The sequence below is a fragment of the Lipotes vexillifer genome, unplaced genomic scaffold (assembly GCF_000442215.2).
Source record: "Lipotes vexillifer unplaced genomic scaffold, Lipotes_vexillifer_v1.1 scaffold129, whole genome shotgun sequence".
NCBI lineage: Eukaryota > Metazoa > Chordata > Mammalia > Artiodactyla > Lipotidae > Lipotes > Lipotes vexillifer.
Window position 1 is genome coordinate 1,208,235 of NW_006777287.1, and position 15,878 is coordinate 1,224,112.

Here is a 15,878-nt window from a genome sequence, read left to right on the forward strand (position 1 = left end):
GACTCCCTCCCGGCTAGCCGTGGCGCACTAACCCCTTCGGGCTATGTTCAAATTGCCAACCCCAGTCCTCTCCCTGAGCTCTGACCGAAACCGAAACCGAGCCTCAGCTCGCAGCCCCGCCCGCCCCCGGCGGGTGAGCACACGAGCCTCTCGGGCTGGTGAGCGCCGGTCGGCGCCGATCCTCTGTGCGGGAATCTCTCCGCTTTGCCCTCCGCGCCCCTGTTGCTGTGCTGTCCTCCGCGGCTCCGAAGCTCCCCGCTCCGCCTCCCGCAATCTCTGCCCGCGAAGGGGCTCCTAGTGTGTGGAGACCTTTCCTCCTTCACGGCTCCCTCCCACTGGTGCAGGTACCGTCCTTATCCTTTTGTCTCTGTTTATTCTTTTTTCTCTTGCCCTACCCAGGTACGTGGGGAGTTTCTTGCCTTTTGGGAGGTCTTAGGTCTCCTGCCAGCGTTCAGTAGGCGTTCTGTAGGAGTTGCTCCACGTGTAGATCTATTTCTGGTGTATCAGTTGTCTTCCACCGCAGTTCTTGAGGCTGGAAATCCAAGATCAAGGTGCCAGCAGGGTAGGTTTCTTCTGAGGTGTCTTCCACAGCAGTTCTTGAGGCTGGAAATCCAAGATCAAGGTGCCAGCAGGGTAGGTTTCTTCTGAGGCCTCTCTCCTTGATTGTAGATGACCGTCTTCTCCCTGTGGCTTCCCAAGGTCTTCCCAGGTGTTATATTTAATGCTATTCCCCTATTCTCATATAGTGTTAGAAGGATAGAGAGGTATAGACATATAACATATAAATATATGAGTATGTAGCATAGTTTCATAAATATCTGAAAACTGTTCTTTGCTAAATGTTCATATACTGTTTTTGTCCTGCTTTTCTTAGACTGTCCTAACTCTGCTGCCTTGAAAGAAGGTTATCTCTTAAATAATGGAACACTAAGATAAAGGTTTGTTTTGAAAGATGTCTGAAGTCTAATGAGTAGGAGAATGAATTAAAACAGTATTATAAAAATGTCTACTCTTATGTGTGAATCGGACTTTTCTGATTACTGCTTTGACCCTGCGGTAACCGCATCCACCTTGCATTTGACAACTCAATGCCTCCGTTTGGCCCCTGCCACCCCAGGATCCAATTACTCCCATTGCATTTAGGTTTCCCAGTTCACTGGCAGAAGTTCCCACTGAAATTTCTGACCTACAGCAAGGAGCTTGCAGCAAAGAGTAATCACAGATTACCTGGGGCCCCTTCACAAATTTATTAGTCACAGTCATCATGACAGGTGTGTCTCTGGACCCTCCCAGTGTGAGTGAGCAGACCTTCCATGATAAATCCACTCTAACATTCCAATCTCCCTAAGCCTTTGGATGCCTTCCTCTGTAGTACACCAAAGTAGTCCTGGCATTTCAGCTGCATTTAGTGTGGGCCATGTTTTGGTCCATGTTTCAATCAACCAGCCAAACACACTGTTTCAGCCCTTCCTAACCCCTCAAGTGGCAACATTACATTCAGAATCTGCTTAGTGTACACATATCAATAATTTTGGCCTGATCCAACTTTATGTTCTTTCCATTATCCCACACTCTTAATATCCATTTCCACACATATTCCCCAGATTTCTGTCCGTATAGATTGGACAAATCATGCAGTTCTTTTGGAGTATCTCACACCTCCTCATGGGTCACACTCTGTACCTCACCCTTGGGCCTTGATGAGACTTAAGTCTAGTTATAGGTCTGGAAGCAAAGAAGGGTGGTAGGCATAGGTCCTGAGGGGAACCAGCAGTACCTTACAAGGCAAGTCCCTCAGGGGAGCCCACTGCAGGCTCCTCTGGCAGAGGAGGGTTAAACTTCTCAGTTGAGGGTAAAAGGGCTGCTTCTACTGGCAAAGACTCATCTGAATTTAGAAGTTCAGTGTCCTCATATGTCTCCATTCCAGTTTTCAGGATCCCATTCCTTCCTCATCAATGCTCTCCTTTAACAGCAGACACTCTGTGAAGTTGGAAATTCAATTTGTGTTGTAATTTAGCCACTCACAGGATGAGACTCTGGGTTTGGTTTTCAGCCATCTCAGCTCTGCAGCTATAGGAGCTAAGGGTTACTTTCAGGACAGACAGAGAAATTTTCAGGTCACTTATGCGATGCATGATCTGGAAAATCAAATCCCTGAGCTCATCCTTTTCTTTCCCCACTTCATCCAGCGCAATTAGGAGTAACCAGGCAATCTTATTATACTTGGAAGTTTGACAAAAACTTCCAAGGTATCAAATACAAGGTTATCCAGAACCTCACTTCTTATAAGCATTTGATTAGGAGTATCCAGTGTTGATATTTTGCATATCTCTATTGCCATGTTACACCAGGGACTATTAGTGCCCTCCTTACTACTGAAATAGAGGCATTAGTGCTTTTGAATCTAACCAGAATAAGGAACCAATTCTAGAAATCCCATAACTAATTCAGAAAACTCATCCTTGAGATTCTGTTCCTCTAGAGCCACTCTCAGTACCAAACTCTGTATTATGGTTCTGCAGAGAAATAGAACCAATAGGATACGGGTATATACATATAGAGAGTATACACATACGTGCATGCGCATGTGTGTACATAAATACAGAGTAGGGGGGAGAGATTTATTTTAAGGAACCAGCTCACCCAGTTGTGGGGACTGGCAAGTCTGAAGGGCAGGCCAGCAGACTGGAAATTCAGGTGAGTTGATGTCGAACTTTTGAGTCTGAAATCCACAGGGCAGGCCACAGACTGCAAACTAGGCAGATTTCTTATGTCGCAGTCCTGAAGCAGAATTCCTTTTTCCACTACCCCGTTTTTTGTTCCCTTTGCTGTCAGCAAGCACCTCAGCTGGTTGTGGTTTTTTACCAAGTGGGATGACCCAAAACTTTATTCCTGAAGGGTCTGGCCCATCAGTAGTGCTGCCTGAGTTGAATTGTTGTAGTTTTCCATTGACTTTAATCACAGGGCATGATAGTATGCCTTATGGGGTCTCCTGTATTCTAGACATACTCTTCTTTACCTCCATCATGATATAGCAGTCCAATTTCCCCTTGGTAGTCAAGATCAACCACCACAGCCAGCACAGTAACTCCCTTCTTTGCTTGTTGATTCAGAGGCATGAAAAGACCAAGATGTCCAGGTGGCAGACTTAACTTCCAGTTCAATGGAATCATTGTTGTGTCTCTCGGTGGAAGTGTTCCTCCCTTTGGAACTAAAATGTGTAGAACAGCAGAGCATAACATTGCCGGTACAGGAAGCAAATTTTTTGCTAATGGGTCACTAGTGGTAATAGTAAGTGGTGCCACTCCTGGCCCGTGGCTGAGTGGGTGGGGCTACCACCCTCGTGGGCTTGGAGGACAGAGTGTTGTACCAATGAGAATTATTGTGAAGCCTTAAAATCTAATGGAATTTGCCCAGCTAGGTTTCAGACTTGCTTGAGACCTCCCATCCCTTTTTAAATTCTAATTTCTCCCTTTTGGAATGGGAGTATCATCCATCCTCTGCCTGTCCCACCACTGTATTTTGGACGCAGATAACTCATCTGTTTCCACAGGTTTGCATGGAGAGGAATGTTGTCCCAGAATGACTCATACTCAAGTCTCACCTGTAAGATTTGGATGATTTAGATGATGTGATTTGAGACTTTTTTTTTATAGCCATGATTTATAATAACTTTATTTTTTATTTATTTATTTTTTAACATCTTTATTGGGGTATAATTGCTTTACAATGGTGTGTTAGTTTCTGCTTTATAACAGAGTGAATCAGTTATACATATACATATGTTCCCATATCTCTTCCCTCTTTGTCTCCCTCCCTCCCACCCTCCCTATCCCACCCCTCCAGACAGCCACAAAGAACCGAGCCGGTTTCCCTGTGCCATGCGGCTGCTTCCCACTGGCTATCTACCTTACGTTTGTTAGTATATATATGTCCATGTCTCTCTCTCGCCCTAACACACCTCACCCTTCCCCCTCCCCATATCCTCAAGTCTGTTCTCCAGTAGGTCTGTGTCTTTATTCCTGTTTTACCCCTAGGTTCTTCATAACATTTTTTTTTCTTAAATTCCATATATATGTGTTAGCATACGGTATTTGTCCTTCTCTTTCTGACTTACTTCACTCTACCCCTTGAGTTGATGTTTAGATGAGATTTTAGACGTAAGAGTTGATGCTGGGATGATTAAGACTTCGGGGGATACTGGGATGGGGTTAGTGTATTTTGCACATGGGAAGGACATGAATTTTGGGGCATCAGAGGGCCAGCTCTTATGGGTTGAATTGTGTCCCCTCAAAAAAAATATGTTGAAATCTTAACCCCCAGTACCTCAGAATGTGCCCTTATTTGCAAGTAGTAATCTTTACAGAGGGGATCAAGTTAAGATGAGGTCATTGGTGTGGGCCCTAATTGAGTGGTATCCTTACAAAAAAGGGAAATTTGGGCACTGAAATAGGCACACATAGAGGGAAGACAATGAGAAGAGACGCACAGGGAGAAGACAGCCATGGGACTGGAGTAAAATGCGTTTACAAGCCAAGGAATGCTAAAGATTTTGGCAAGCACAAGTGCTAGAAGATACAAGGAAGGATTCTCCCCTATATCTTCCAGAGAGAACATGACCCTGCTAACACCTTGATTTTAGATTTCTAGCCTCCAGAAATATGAGACAATACCTTCCTATTGTTTTAAGCCACCCAGTTTTCAGTACTTTGTTAGAGCAGCCCTAGGGGAACTAACACAGAACCTCAGAGAGGCTGCTTCCATCCTCAGCTGCTGAGTGCTCTGGGGCATCTGAAGTGTGTGATGGTGTCATCCTTGATTGGTCTGAGATTCTTCAGTCCCTTTGCACCTTTGTGCTTATTACTCTTTTCCCAATGAAATGTGGTCACTTTTCCAAAGAACAAATGGAAAGCAATTAGCTGGACCCCATTTTCTATCATTTCCTGTTAACAGGGTGTGAAATTCCCAAGCCAGAGGTCATCTTCAAGTTGGAGCAAGGAGAGGAGCCTTGGACGTTGGAGGAGGAAACCCCACATCAGAGCTGCTCAGGTGAGCGAGTGTGATCCGGGCAGAAGGGAGACATGGAAATACTTGAGGCTGATACTTGTAAAAGGCTATGATTGCTACCCTTTTTTTTTTTTAACATCTTTATTGGAGTATAATTGCTTTACAATGGTGTGTTAGTTTCTGCTCTACAACAAAGTGAATCAGCTATACATATACATGTATCCCCATATCTCTTCCCTCTTGCGTCTCCCTCCCTCCCACCCTCCCTATCCCACCCCTCTAGGTGGTCACAAAGCACCAAACTGATCTCCCTGTGCTATGCGGGTGCTTCCCACTGAAGGTTCAAAACTTTAGAAACTTCTTGAAAATAGATAACATTGGCCTCTCTGGTACCAAATTGCTCTCTCCCTTTATTTCCCTTACTGTTATCAACTGTCTTCTTGGCTTGGCTTTCCTCCAGGAGAATTGCTGCAATATGTATAGTCTCGATCATATGACAGGCTTCCTCAGTATGGATCTGGTTTTCTTGGATATTCTCTCCTTCTATCACATTTTTATGCTTTAGTACCGAAACCCCACTCCGAGGGTCTTAGATCCTTATCATATACATTCAGGTTTTAATGGATTTTCCATCTTTGAAGATCAGTTGGTTGCCTCACTCCTGTTCTCCCTGGTGCCCTTTCACCTTCTTCTCCATCTCATTTTCATCTTCTCATTCTAAGATACCAATAAACTGTCATCTACAACCAGCCTTACCTTCTTTTCTCTATGTAGGTATTGCCTTTAGATTCCTCACTTCTCTCCACCTTCCCTATCTCACGCCTCTCTCCCATCTTCTGACTTTATGATCACTGTCACCTAGCATTTTTTCTTTTAAAATCAGCTTTATTAAGGTATAATTTACATACCATAAAATGTATCCATTTTAAGAGTACAGTTTCCTGAGTTTTGACAAAGGTACACACTGATATAACCACCACCCCAATCATGACATATTACATTCCATCACACAGAATGCACCTTCATGCCCCTTGAAGTTAATACTCAACACCACTTCGGCCCCAGGCAACCATTGGCATGCTTTTTGTTATTATAGATTAGATTTGTCTTTATTAGGGTTTCCTATAAATGGAATCATACTGTATATACCCTTTGGCGTCTGACTTTATTTGTTCAGCATAATGATTTTGCAATTCATTCATGTTATTGAGTGTATCACTAGTTTGTTCCTTTTAAATAGTGAATACTATTCCGTGGTATGACTATACTGTAATTTGTTTATCTCTATACCTGTTGATGACAGGTGGTCATTGTTTGGTTATTATGAATAAAGCTGCAGTGAACATTCTGATATGTCTTTGTGTGAACATATGTTTACATTTCTCTTGGGTAAATACCTAGGAGTGGAGTTGCTGGTATAATATAATCAGTGTTTTCTTACCTTTCTTATAATTTCTTATAATTGCCAAACTGTCTTCCAAAGTGGCTGTATTATTTTACATTCCTAACAGCAATACATGAGAATTTCTGTTGCTCCAAATCCTCACCAACACTTGCTATCCTCAGTCTCTTTAATCTTTGCTATTATAGTGGATGTATGAGTTTAAGTTGCATTCCTCTGATGAGTAATGATGTTAAGTATCTTTTCATGTGCTTATTGACCATTTGTACATTTTTTGTGAGTTGTATATTCAAATATCTTTCCCATTTTTTATTGGGTTGTTTGTCTTCTTTGTATTGAGTTTTAAGAGTTGTTTATATTTGCTCGATACAACTCCTAAGTCAGATATATGTATCACTGATATTTTGTTCCAATCTGTGCCTTGCAATTTTTTAAAATATTTTTTTAACTTTTATTTTATATTGGAGTATAGCTGATTAACAATGCTGTGATAGTTTCAGGTGCACAGCAAAGTGACTCAGCCATACATATACATGTATCCATTCTCCTCCAGCCTCCCCTCCCATCAAGGCTGCCACATAACATTGAGCAGAGTTCCCTGTGCTATACAGTAGGTCCCTGTTGGTTATCCTTTTTAAATATAGCAGTGTATACATGTCAATCCCAAACTCCCTAACTATTCCTTCCCTCCACCCTTCCCCCCACTGGTAACCATAAGTTCATTCTCTAAGTCTGTGAGTCCGTTTGTGCCTTGCAATTTTATTTTCTCACTGTTGCCTATCAAAAGGCAAATATTTTAATTTTGATGGAGTCTAATTTATCATCTTTTTCAAACTTTTAGTATTTTTTGTGATCTGTTTAAGAAATCTTTGCCTACTACAAGGTCACAAAGATTTTCTCATATTTTCTTCTATAAGTTTTATTATTTTACCTTTTTCGGTTTAGGTCTATGATCCATTTTGTGTGTTTAATGTAAGGATTGATGTTCATTTTTTTCAGTACGACATTCAGTTGTTCTAGAACCATTTGCTGAAGAGACTTTTTTCCCACTGAATTTCCTAGACACATTTATTAAGATCAATTGATTTCATATATGTGAACCTATTTCTGGATTCTCTATTCTGTTCAATTGATCTATATGTCTTTCTGTTTTAAAATGAAGGTTTTATTATTATTTAGGTATGGTGAGGTCAACAGATCCAGAGACAACTGCCATTGAAAATAGTTTGTAACTCACAGTTCTCAAGAGGAGGAGGCATGCCACACCATGTAGGGTCACACCAGGGAGCACCAGAGTCAATCACAAGGTAGAAGTTGTGAGGAGGAAGCATGGGCAAGAGACTTTATTGTGATTTTCATGGAAATAATGGGTGAGCCAGAGTAATCAGGCTGGGGAGGTTTAGAATTAGCTAGTTTGAGTAATTTCAGCTGGCTCTGGGGTGTAGGGAGTTGCCTGGTACCCAGCCCTGAGGTGATTTGGGCATGGGGCTAGTGAGATCATGATGAAGGAGATAATTGGTGGATATGGGCTCTGGATTGGTTGTTTTGCATATGAAAGGTATTGTTACAGGGAAGTCATTTACTGCCTCTAGGAAATAACTAGCCCTGGGAGGGGCAGTCTCTCCAGGATCAGCAAGGCATCAGATGCCAGAGCATCAAGAATACAGAAAATAAGAAAATATAGTTAATACACTGTCCTTTTGCCAGACCCATACTTAATTACTGTAGCTTTTATAATGAGTCTTGAAGTCAGGTAGGGTAAGTTCTCCAACTTGGCTTTTTAAAAAAATTACTTTAGCTCTTCTAGGTCATTTGCATTTCCATATAAATTTTATAATCAGTTTGTAATTTTTTTGAAAAAGCTTGCTGGGATTTTGGTATTAATTCTGTAGATCAATTTTAGGAGAACTGACATCTTAATAATATTGAGCCTTTGAATCCATGAATATGGCAACTTTCTACATCTATTTAGACCTTTGATTTCTTTCAGCAATGTTTTATAGCTTTCTGTTTAGAAGTTTTATGTATCCTCCATTAAATTTATCCCTAAGTATTTAATGTTTTTTGATACTATTATAAATGGCATTGTTTTTTTTTATTTTCATGTTGTTCATTGCTAGTATAAATTGCTAGTGATTTATTTTTGTATGTTGACTTTGTATCCTGAGGCATTTCTAAATCCACCTATTAGTTTTCTTGTAGGTTCCTTGGGGTTTTTCATGTAAGTAATCATCATCACTTTAAGGGCACTTTTACTTCTTCCTTTCCAATCTCATGATTTGTATTTCTTTTCCTTTCCTTATTTCACAGTCTAAGACCTTTAGTTTGATGTTGAATAGAAGTGTTGAGCATGGGCATGCTTGCCTTGTTCTGATATTTGGGGCAGAAAGTTCGTACCATGAAGTATGATGTTAGCTGTAGGTTTTTTGAAACCGCCCTTTATCAGGTTATGTAAGTTCTTTCTAATCCTAGCTTATTGAAGAGGTTTTCTCTTATCATGGTTACATATTGTATTTTGTCAAGTGCTTTTTCTTCACCTTATTAGAGTGATCATATGATCACTTTTATTTTGTTAATATGTGAATTTATTTATTGATTTTCAAATGATAAATTGACCTTGCATTTTTGAGATAAATACTAGTTGATTTTGATTTGTTACCCTTATTATATCAATGCATTGTTGGATTCTATTTACTGATTTTTAAAAAAATATTGGCATTTTTCATGAGTGATATTGGTTTGTAGTTTTCTCTTTTGCAGTATCTTTGTCAGGTTTCGGTATTAGGGTTATGCTGGCCACAAAAAAAATGAGTTGTGAAGTTTTCCCTTCTCTATTATCTGAAATAGTTTGTGTAAGATTGTTACTTCTTTTTTTCACTGTTTCATAGAATTCACCAGTGAAACCATCGGGCTTGGAGTTTTCTTGATGAGAAAGTTTTAATAACAAATTCAATTTCTTTAATAGACATAGGGCTATTCAGATTTTCTGTTTCATCTTTTGTCAGACATAGTAAGTTGTATTTTTTAAGGAATTTGTCTACTTCCTTTATGTTGTCTAATTTAATTCTGTTGTGGTCTGAGAAAAGAATATATTTAGCTGTTGATGGGTGTTGTGTACTAATATTGTATATATATATATATATATATATATATATATGATCTCTCTATATATAGATTTAAAGTTGGTTGTGTGTTGTTGAGATCTGTTGCTTTATGGAATTCTACTTGTTCAATCAATTATTTGTAATTATAGGGGATAAAAACTGACACGGAGATTTTAAAGTTTATATGGATATACAAAGGACCTAGAATAGCCAACACAGTCTTGAGAAAGAAGAAAAAGTATGAAAGATTTATACTAACTAATGTTCAGATTTACTATAAAGCTACAGTAATTCAGACAGTGTAGTATTGATGTAAGGACAAACAGATATATAAATGGAACAAAAGAGAGTCCAAAAATAGACCCACATGTATATGGACAACTGAGTTTTGAGAAAGGTGCAAATACAATTCAGTGGGAGAAAGGAACATCTTTTGAACAAATTGCACTTGAACAAATGGATATTAGTATCAAATGGAAGGAAAAAACCTTGACCCAAACCTCACACTATATACAAAAATTAACACGAGCCATAGTAGGGCTGAATTGTTTCCATCGGACCAACCCATCTAACAGATCAAAACTGTTAATTCTATCCATCTCTTTTTTTTTTTTTTTCGGTACGTGGGCCTCTCACTGTTGTGGCCTCTGCCATTGCGGAGCACAGGCTCCGGACGCACAGGCTCAGCGGCCATGGCTCACAGGCCTAGCCGCTCCGCGGCATGTGGGATCTTCCCAGACCGGGGCACGAGCCCGTGTCCCCTGCGTCGGCAGGCGGACTCTCAACCACTGCGCCACCAGGGAAGCCCCCAAACTGTTAATTCTGGAAAATATATTTTAAAAACTACTGAAGACACTGGAGAGTGACCAAAAGAACATTTTTCTAGGTCGTCATATATTGAGTAATTTTGGATTGTATCTTGAACATTATCAGTGTTATAGTAACACTATATTCTGTTACACTGTTCTGTGTTTTTTCATAGTAGGCAATTAACCAGGTTATACTCAAATCGGAGATGCTGTCTCACCTAAGGTGGATAGCAACTCAGATCTCTGTTCAGACTTCCTCTAACTTCTGACTTCTCTCCAAAATCTGCTTGCTTTTATTCACTCTACCAATACATATTTTGTTTTGTTTCTCTAGAGCTTACAGTTACTGTCTGTAGAAGAATTTTTGTTTAGGAGGTTACTTCTCCATACTAGAAGTGGAACTCTTACAGTTGATCCTTGTACATTTACCCTGTATTCTGAGACCTTGCTAATAAATTCACTCATTAATTCTAGTGAGTCTTTTTGTAAATTCCTTAAAATTTTCTGTATCCATTATCATGTCTTTTTATCATTTCCTTTTTAGTCTGCATGCCCTTTATTTTTAATTTATCTTGTTCCCAATCTGAAGTCAAAGGCTTTCAGTCTTTCAGCATTAAGAATATTAGCTGTGGTTTTCCTTAATTAATTTGTGGCAATTTATTTTTATTCCTAGTTTGAAGAGTTTTTAACATGAATGGATATGAGATTTTCAAAATGCTTTTTCTGCATTTATTGAGATGAACATTTTATTCTGGTAATGTGATGAATTTCACTGATTTTTCAGATGTTAAACTGACCTTGCATTCCCAGGATAAACCTTACTTGATCATGATGTATTATCTTCTTTCATGTATTTCTTGATTCAATTTGCTAGTATTTGGTAAGGGTTTTTATCTCTTATGTTTCTGAGAGATATTAATCTTTAGTTTGGGGGGATTTTTTTCACTTATAACATCTTTGATTTCAGTATCATGTTAATGCTAACCTCATAAAATGAGTTGAAATTCCATGCCTGCTCTGTCTTCTGGAAGAGTTTGTGTAAAATGGCTATATTTGCTAGGATTTGTCAATGTTCACTCCTCTGTTTGGTGATTTTGTATAAGATTGCTTTAAATTTTATAATTTTCCCTTAAATATATGATAAAATTTACCAGTGAACTCATCTGGGTCTGAAGTTTTCTTTGTGAGATTATCTTTAATTTCAAATTCAGTTTCTTTAATAGATATAGGAATGTTCACATTTTCCATTTCTTCTTGTTTTGATAATTTTTCTTTCAAGGAGTTTGTGCATTTTATCTAAGTTGTCAATATTTGACATTCAGTTGTTTCATAATATTCCTGTATTACCATTTTAATTTCTGTTGTATCTTCAGTAATGTGCTCTCTTTCTCTGAAATTGATAAAATTTCAATTCACCAGGATTACAAAAATATAAATTTGTATGCACTTAATAACATAGTCTCAAAATATATAAAGAAAATATGGATTATACTAAAAGGAAAGATAAAATACACAATCATAGTTGGAGATTTTGATATGCCTATCTTAGTAATTGATTTTTATCTGTTTACAGACAAAAGAATCTGTAAAGATGTAGAGGATTTGAACACAATAAACCAGTATGACCTAACTGATATACATAGGTCACTCCATCCCACAACTGTAGATTACACGTTCTTTTCAAGTGCATGTGGCACACTGACCAAAATAGACCCTATTTTGGGACATAAAGCTAATTGCAACAAATTTCAAAGGATTGAAATCATACATTATATGTTCTCTAGTTACTGTTGAAATAAATCAAAACTCTGAACAGAGAGACAATTAGAACATATCCAGATTTTTAGAAAGTAAGCAGCATATATACACATAGCTCATAAGTCAAAGAAAAAACCGCAGTGGAATTAGAAAATATTTTGAGCAGAATGATAATGAAGATATGACACATCAGGGCTTCCCTGGTGGCGCAGTGGTTGAGAGTCTGCCTGCCAATGCAGGGGACACGGGTTCGTGCCCTGGTCTGGGAAGATCCCACATGCCGTGGAGTGGCTGGGCCTGTGAGCCATGGCCGCTGAGCCTGTGCGTCTGGAGCCTGTGCTCCGCAATGGGAGAGGCCACAACAGTGAGAGGCCCGCATACTGCAAAAAAAAAAAAAAAAAAAAAAGATATGACACATCAGAACTTGTGGGATGAAGCTGAAGTACCACCCAGATAGAAATTTATTGCTTTATATCAAGATGGTAGAGTAGGAAAATCCTGAGCTCATCTCCTCCCACAAACACACTTAAATTACAGCTACACAGAGAATAGCTAACTATCTCTGAGAATGACATGAAGACTAGCAGAACAGATTTTCTACAACTAAGGATATAAAGAAAAGGCCACATTGAGATATGTAGGAGGGGCAGAGACACAGTCTATTCAGAACCCACACACCCAGTGTGATGACCCACAAGCAAGAAGGTATCATAACTGCAGAGGTCCCCCTTGAAAAGTGAGGGGTCCAAGCCCCATGTTGCACTCCCCAGCCCAGGATACCTGCACTAGGAAGACAAGTCCCCTAACATCTGGTTTTGAAAACCAGTGGGGCTTACATCTGGGAAAGCTGGAGGGCTGTCAGAAACTAAGACTCCACTCTTGAAGGGCTCACATACAGACTTACTCTCTCTGAGTCCCATTGCAGAGGTAGCAGCTTGTAAGTGCCTGGGTTATACGGGAATGAGATTCGCTAATTTTAGAGCATGTGCCAGAGGGGCAGGGATCTAGTGGAACTTTCTCTAGGGACAGAAGTGCTAGTGCATTTTTTTTTTACTCTCCTTCCACCTAGCTGGCCTGGTGCTGACAGGTACCATTTCTGTCACTCTCCCACTCTCCATTAGCCTCACTAACACCATGCACCCAGTGTTCCTCTAAGGACCCACCCCACTCCACCCAGTGGGTAGCCTCAGCTGGCCCCAGTGCCCCCCCAAAGTGGGTCCTGCTCCAGGGGGCCATTCCACCCTCCAGCATGCTCACAGCAATCATGGCCCAACCACAACAGGTGAGTACATGCAGCCCACACAGAGGATACCCCTGGAGCACCTGGTTCTGGTGACCAGGGGGGATTGTATCACTGGATATTAAAAAGATATTATGGTGAACTTTATGCTAACAAATTTGATAACTGAGACGAAATGGACACAGTCCTAGAAAAACACAGGTTATAAGAAATGTCACAAACAGAAAGAGAAAAATTTTAGTAGTCTTTTTATCTATTAAAGAAGTTTAACCTAGAATTTAAAACCTCTCTCCATTGGTAAATTCTTCCTGTCGTTTAAAGAAATAATACAAGTATCGTACAAGTTCCTTTGGAGAACAACAAAAGCAAAAAATAACATTTTCCACCTCATTTGATAGTAAACTGAACTATGTTAGAATAAAAAATTACTCTTCTTGCAAAGGTATCATCATGGTCAGAATAGTGGTCACCTCTGGAGGTCAGTAATTGACTGGGAAGGACCACAAGGAAACTTCCTGGGATAATTAAAATATTTTATATTTTCATCTAGGTGGTGGTTACATGGGGTATAATATGAAAAAACTCATGAGTTCTACATTTAACATCTGCACTTTACTGTATAGAAATTATACCTCAATAAATGAAGAATTTCTTATGCAGATCATCTTATGAGCCTGTGAGATTACTCCTTGCGGATATTTATATAGGAATGGTATTGCTTGATCATTGGAGTATACATGCTGTACACGTGTGCCCATTTCACCACATCTATGCCAGTACTTGGCATTATCCAGATTTCTTATTTTGTGGCCAATCTAATGGATGTAAAGTGGTATTGTGGGATTTTTTTCCCCTTTTTAATATCTGTTATCCATTTGGGTTTCCTCTCCTGTGAATTTCTTGTTCCTATTATTTTATCTTGTCTAACCATATAGTTTTTTCTATTCTTGACTTGTACCTAATTTGCTCACTTCCTTTTCCATTGAACCTTTTCCCCCCACTGAGATGCCACTGGCTATAGATGTTGTTTACTGTCTTCTGGATATTTGTTCCCATAGTAATTAATTCAAAAGATTCTTCCATTCTGAACACTTAAGCTTTTTATTTGTATTCTTATGAGTTCCATATTGGCACCACTAGTTGCTATATTATAACTGGGCTTTAGTACCACACTTACCTACATATTAGACAATTCCCACAGAATATTCTACTTTATTCATCCTTACTTAGTATGTGAGGAATTGGCATTATCATTGCCCAAATCAGGAATCTTCAACATTCCAAACTTTGTCAGATTCTGCTGTTTCTTGTTTCTTCCCTCTTAGCTATCTTCTCCTACTCATTACTCTGCAATTCCTTTTTTTTCTTTATAAAAGAATACTATTTGGATATCCTGTCATCTTAACTCCTAGTATCATCACCTAGAGCAAGTCTGTATTTTCTTATGCTTGGATTACTTTGTTCCTAATGGGATTTGCAGATTCCATTCTTGTTTCTAGTTCATCTTAAATGCCACTGATAGATTTCATTACCTGAGACACTGCATTTCTCTTTGCCATTAGCTTTATGAAGTAAAGCTATTAATATTAAATATTAACTTTTTGCAGTCCAAATGATTTTATTTTTTTAATTTATTTTATTGAAGTATAGTTGATTACAACGTTGTGTTAATTTATGCTATATAACACAGTGATTCAGTTATACATATATACTTTTTCATATTCTTGTCTGTTATAGTTTATCACAGGATATTGAATATAGTTCCCTGTGTCAATTACTCCATGTTATATAATACATGACCAATAGCTCTTCTCTCAGTGCCACCTACAACATGGCCATTTATTTCCAATAAAAGTTGTATCTGTGCAGTTTCCTTAATTCATGTTTTCCTCAGATTTTCACCTTGTCTTTAATGCCTACCAAATATAAAGTTCGTCTCTGCATCTAGGCTCTTTATTATTTTGTGCTTTGCCTATCTAGGCAATAGACACTTTCGTTTTGTTTCATCTCAGGTTATCGTCTATTGCATAAAACTCCCCTTACCTACTCCAAAGTAATTGCTCTTTTCCGTTTCTGTTCCCCCAACACTCAGATGCTTCTGCCCCTAGTAATTTTGAAAGTCCCTGAAAATAAGAGCCTGTATCTTATTTTCATTATCCAAATGCTAAGCACAAAGAAAATACCAATATTAACTAATCAAATTTGTGGGGGACAAGAATATGAGTATTTTGCTCTATTTCAGAAGGGTTTTTAAAAGTTCTACTGAGAGGAATTCAATGGAACATAGACTGCAATTGGAAAGTAAAGACAATGGAATCAAATATTTAAACGTTTACTGTCTATGCATTGTGTTTCTATTTTAAAAACATTTATTTATTTTGGCTGCTATTAGTCTATTAAAATGATTAGCAAAATGAATAGCACATAGGGTGTCTGCTTCTGAGGTTCAGAAAAAAGTCTCACTAGCAATATGATCAGATTAATTTTCAAAATAAAAGACAAACTATTTGATGAAGCATACATACATTTTTAAATGGCACAAAAGAAGATGCTAAGCA

The 15,878-nt window shown here is 38.8% G+C and overlaps 1 protein-coding gene across 1 annotated transcript in view; it reads left to right on the forward strand.

Annotated features, from left to right (window-relative positions):
* Positions 1-15,878, forward strand: part of ZNF81 (zinc finger protein 81) — a gene marked incomplete at its 5' end in the record, with an annotated part of 36,095 nt that overhangs the window by 9,359 nt on the left and 10,858 nt on the right. Inside the window, one exon of the mRNA XM_007450933.1 lies at positions 4,954-5,049. Within this exon, the coding sequence (XP_007450995.1) occupies positions 4,954-5,049 (96 nt within the window). The remainder of the gene's footprint in view (positions 1-4,953; positions 5,050-15,878) is intronic.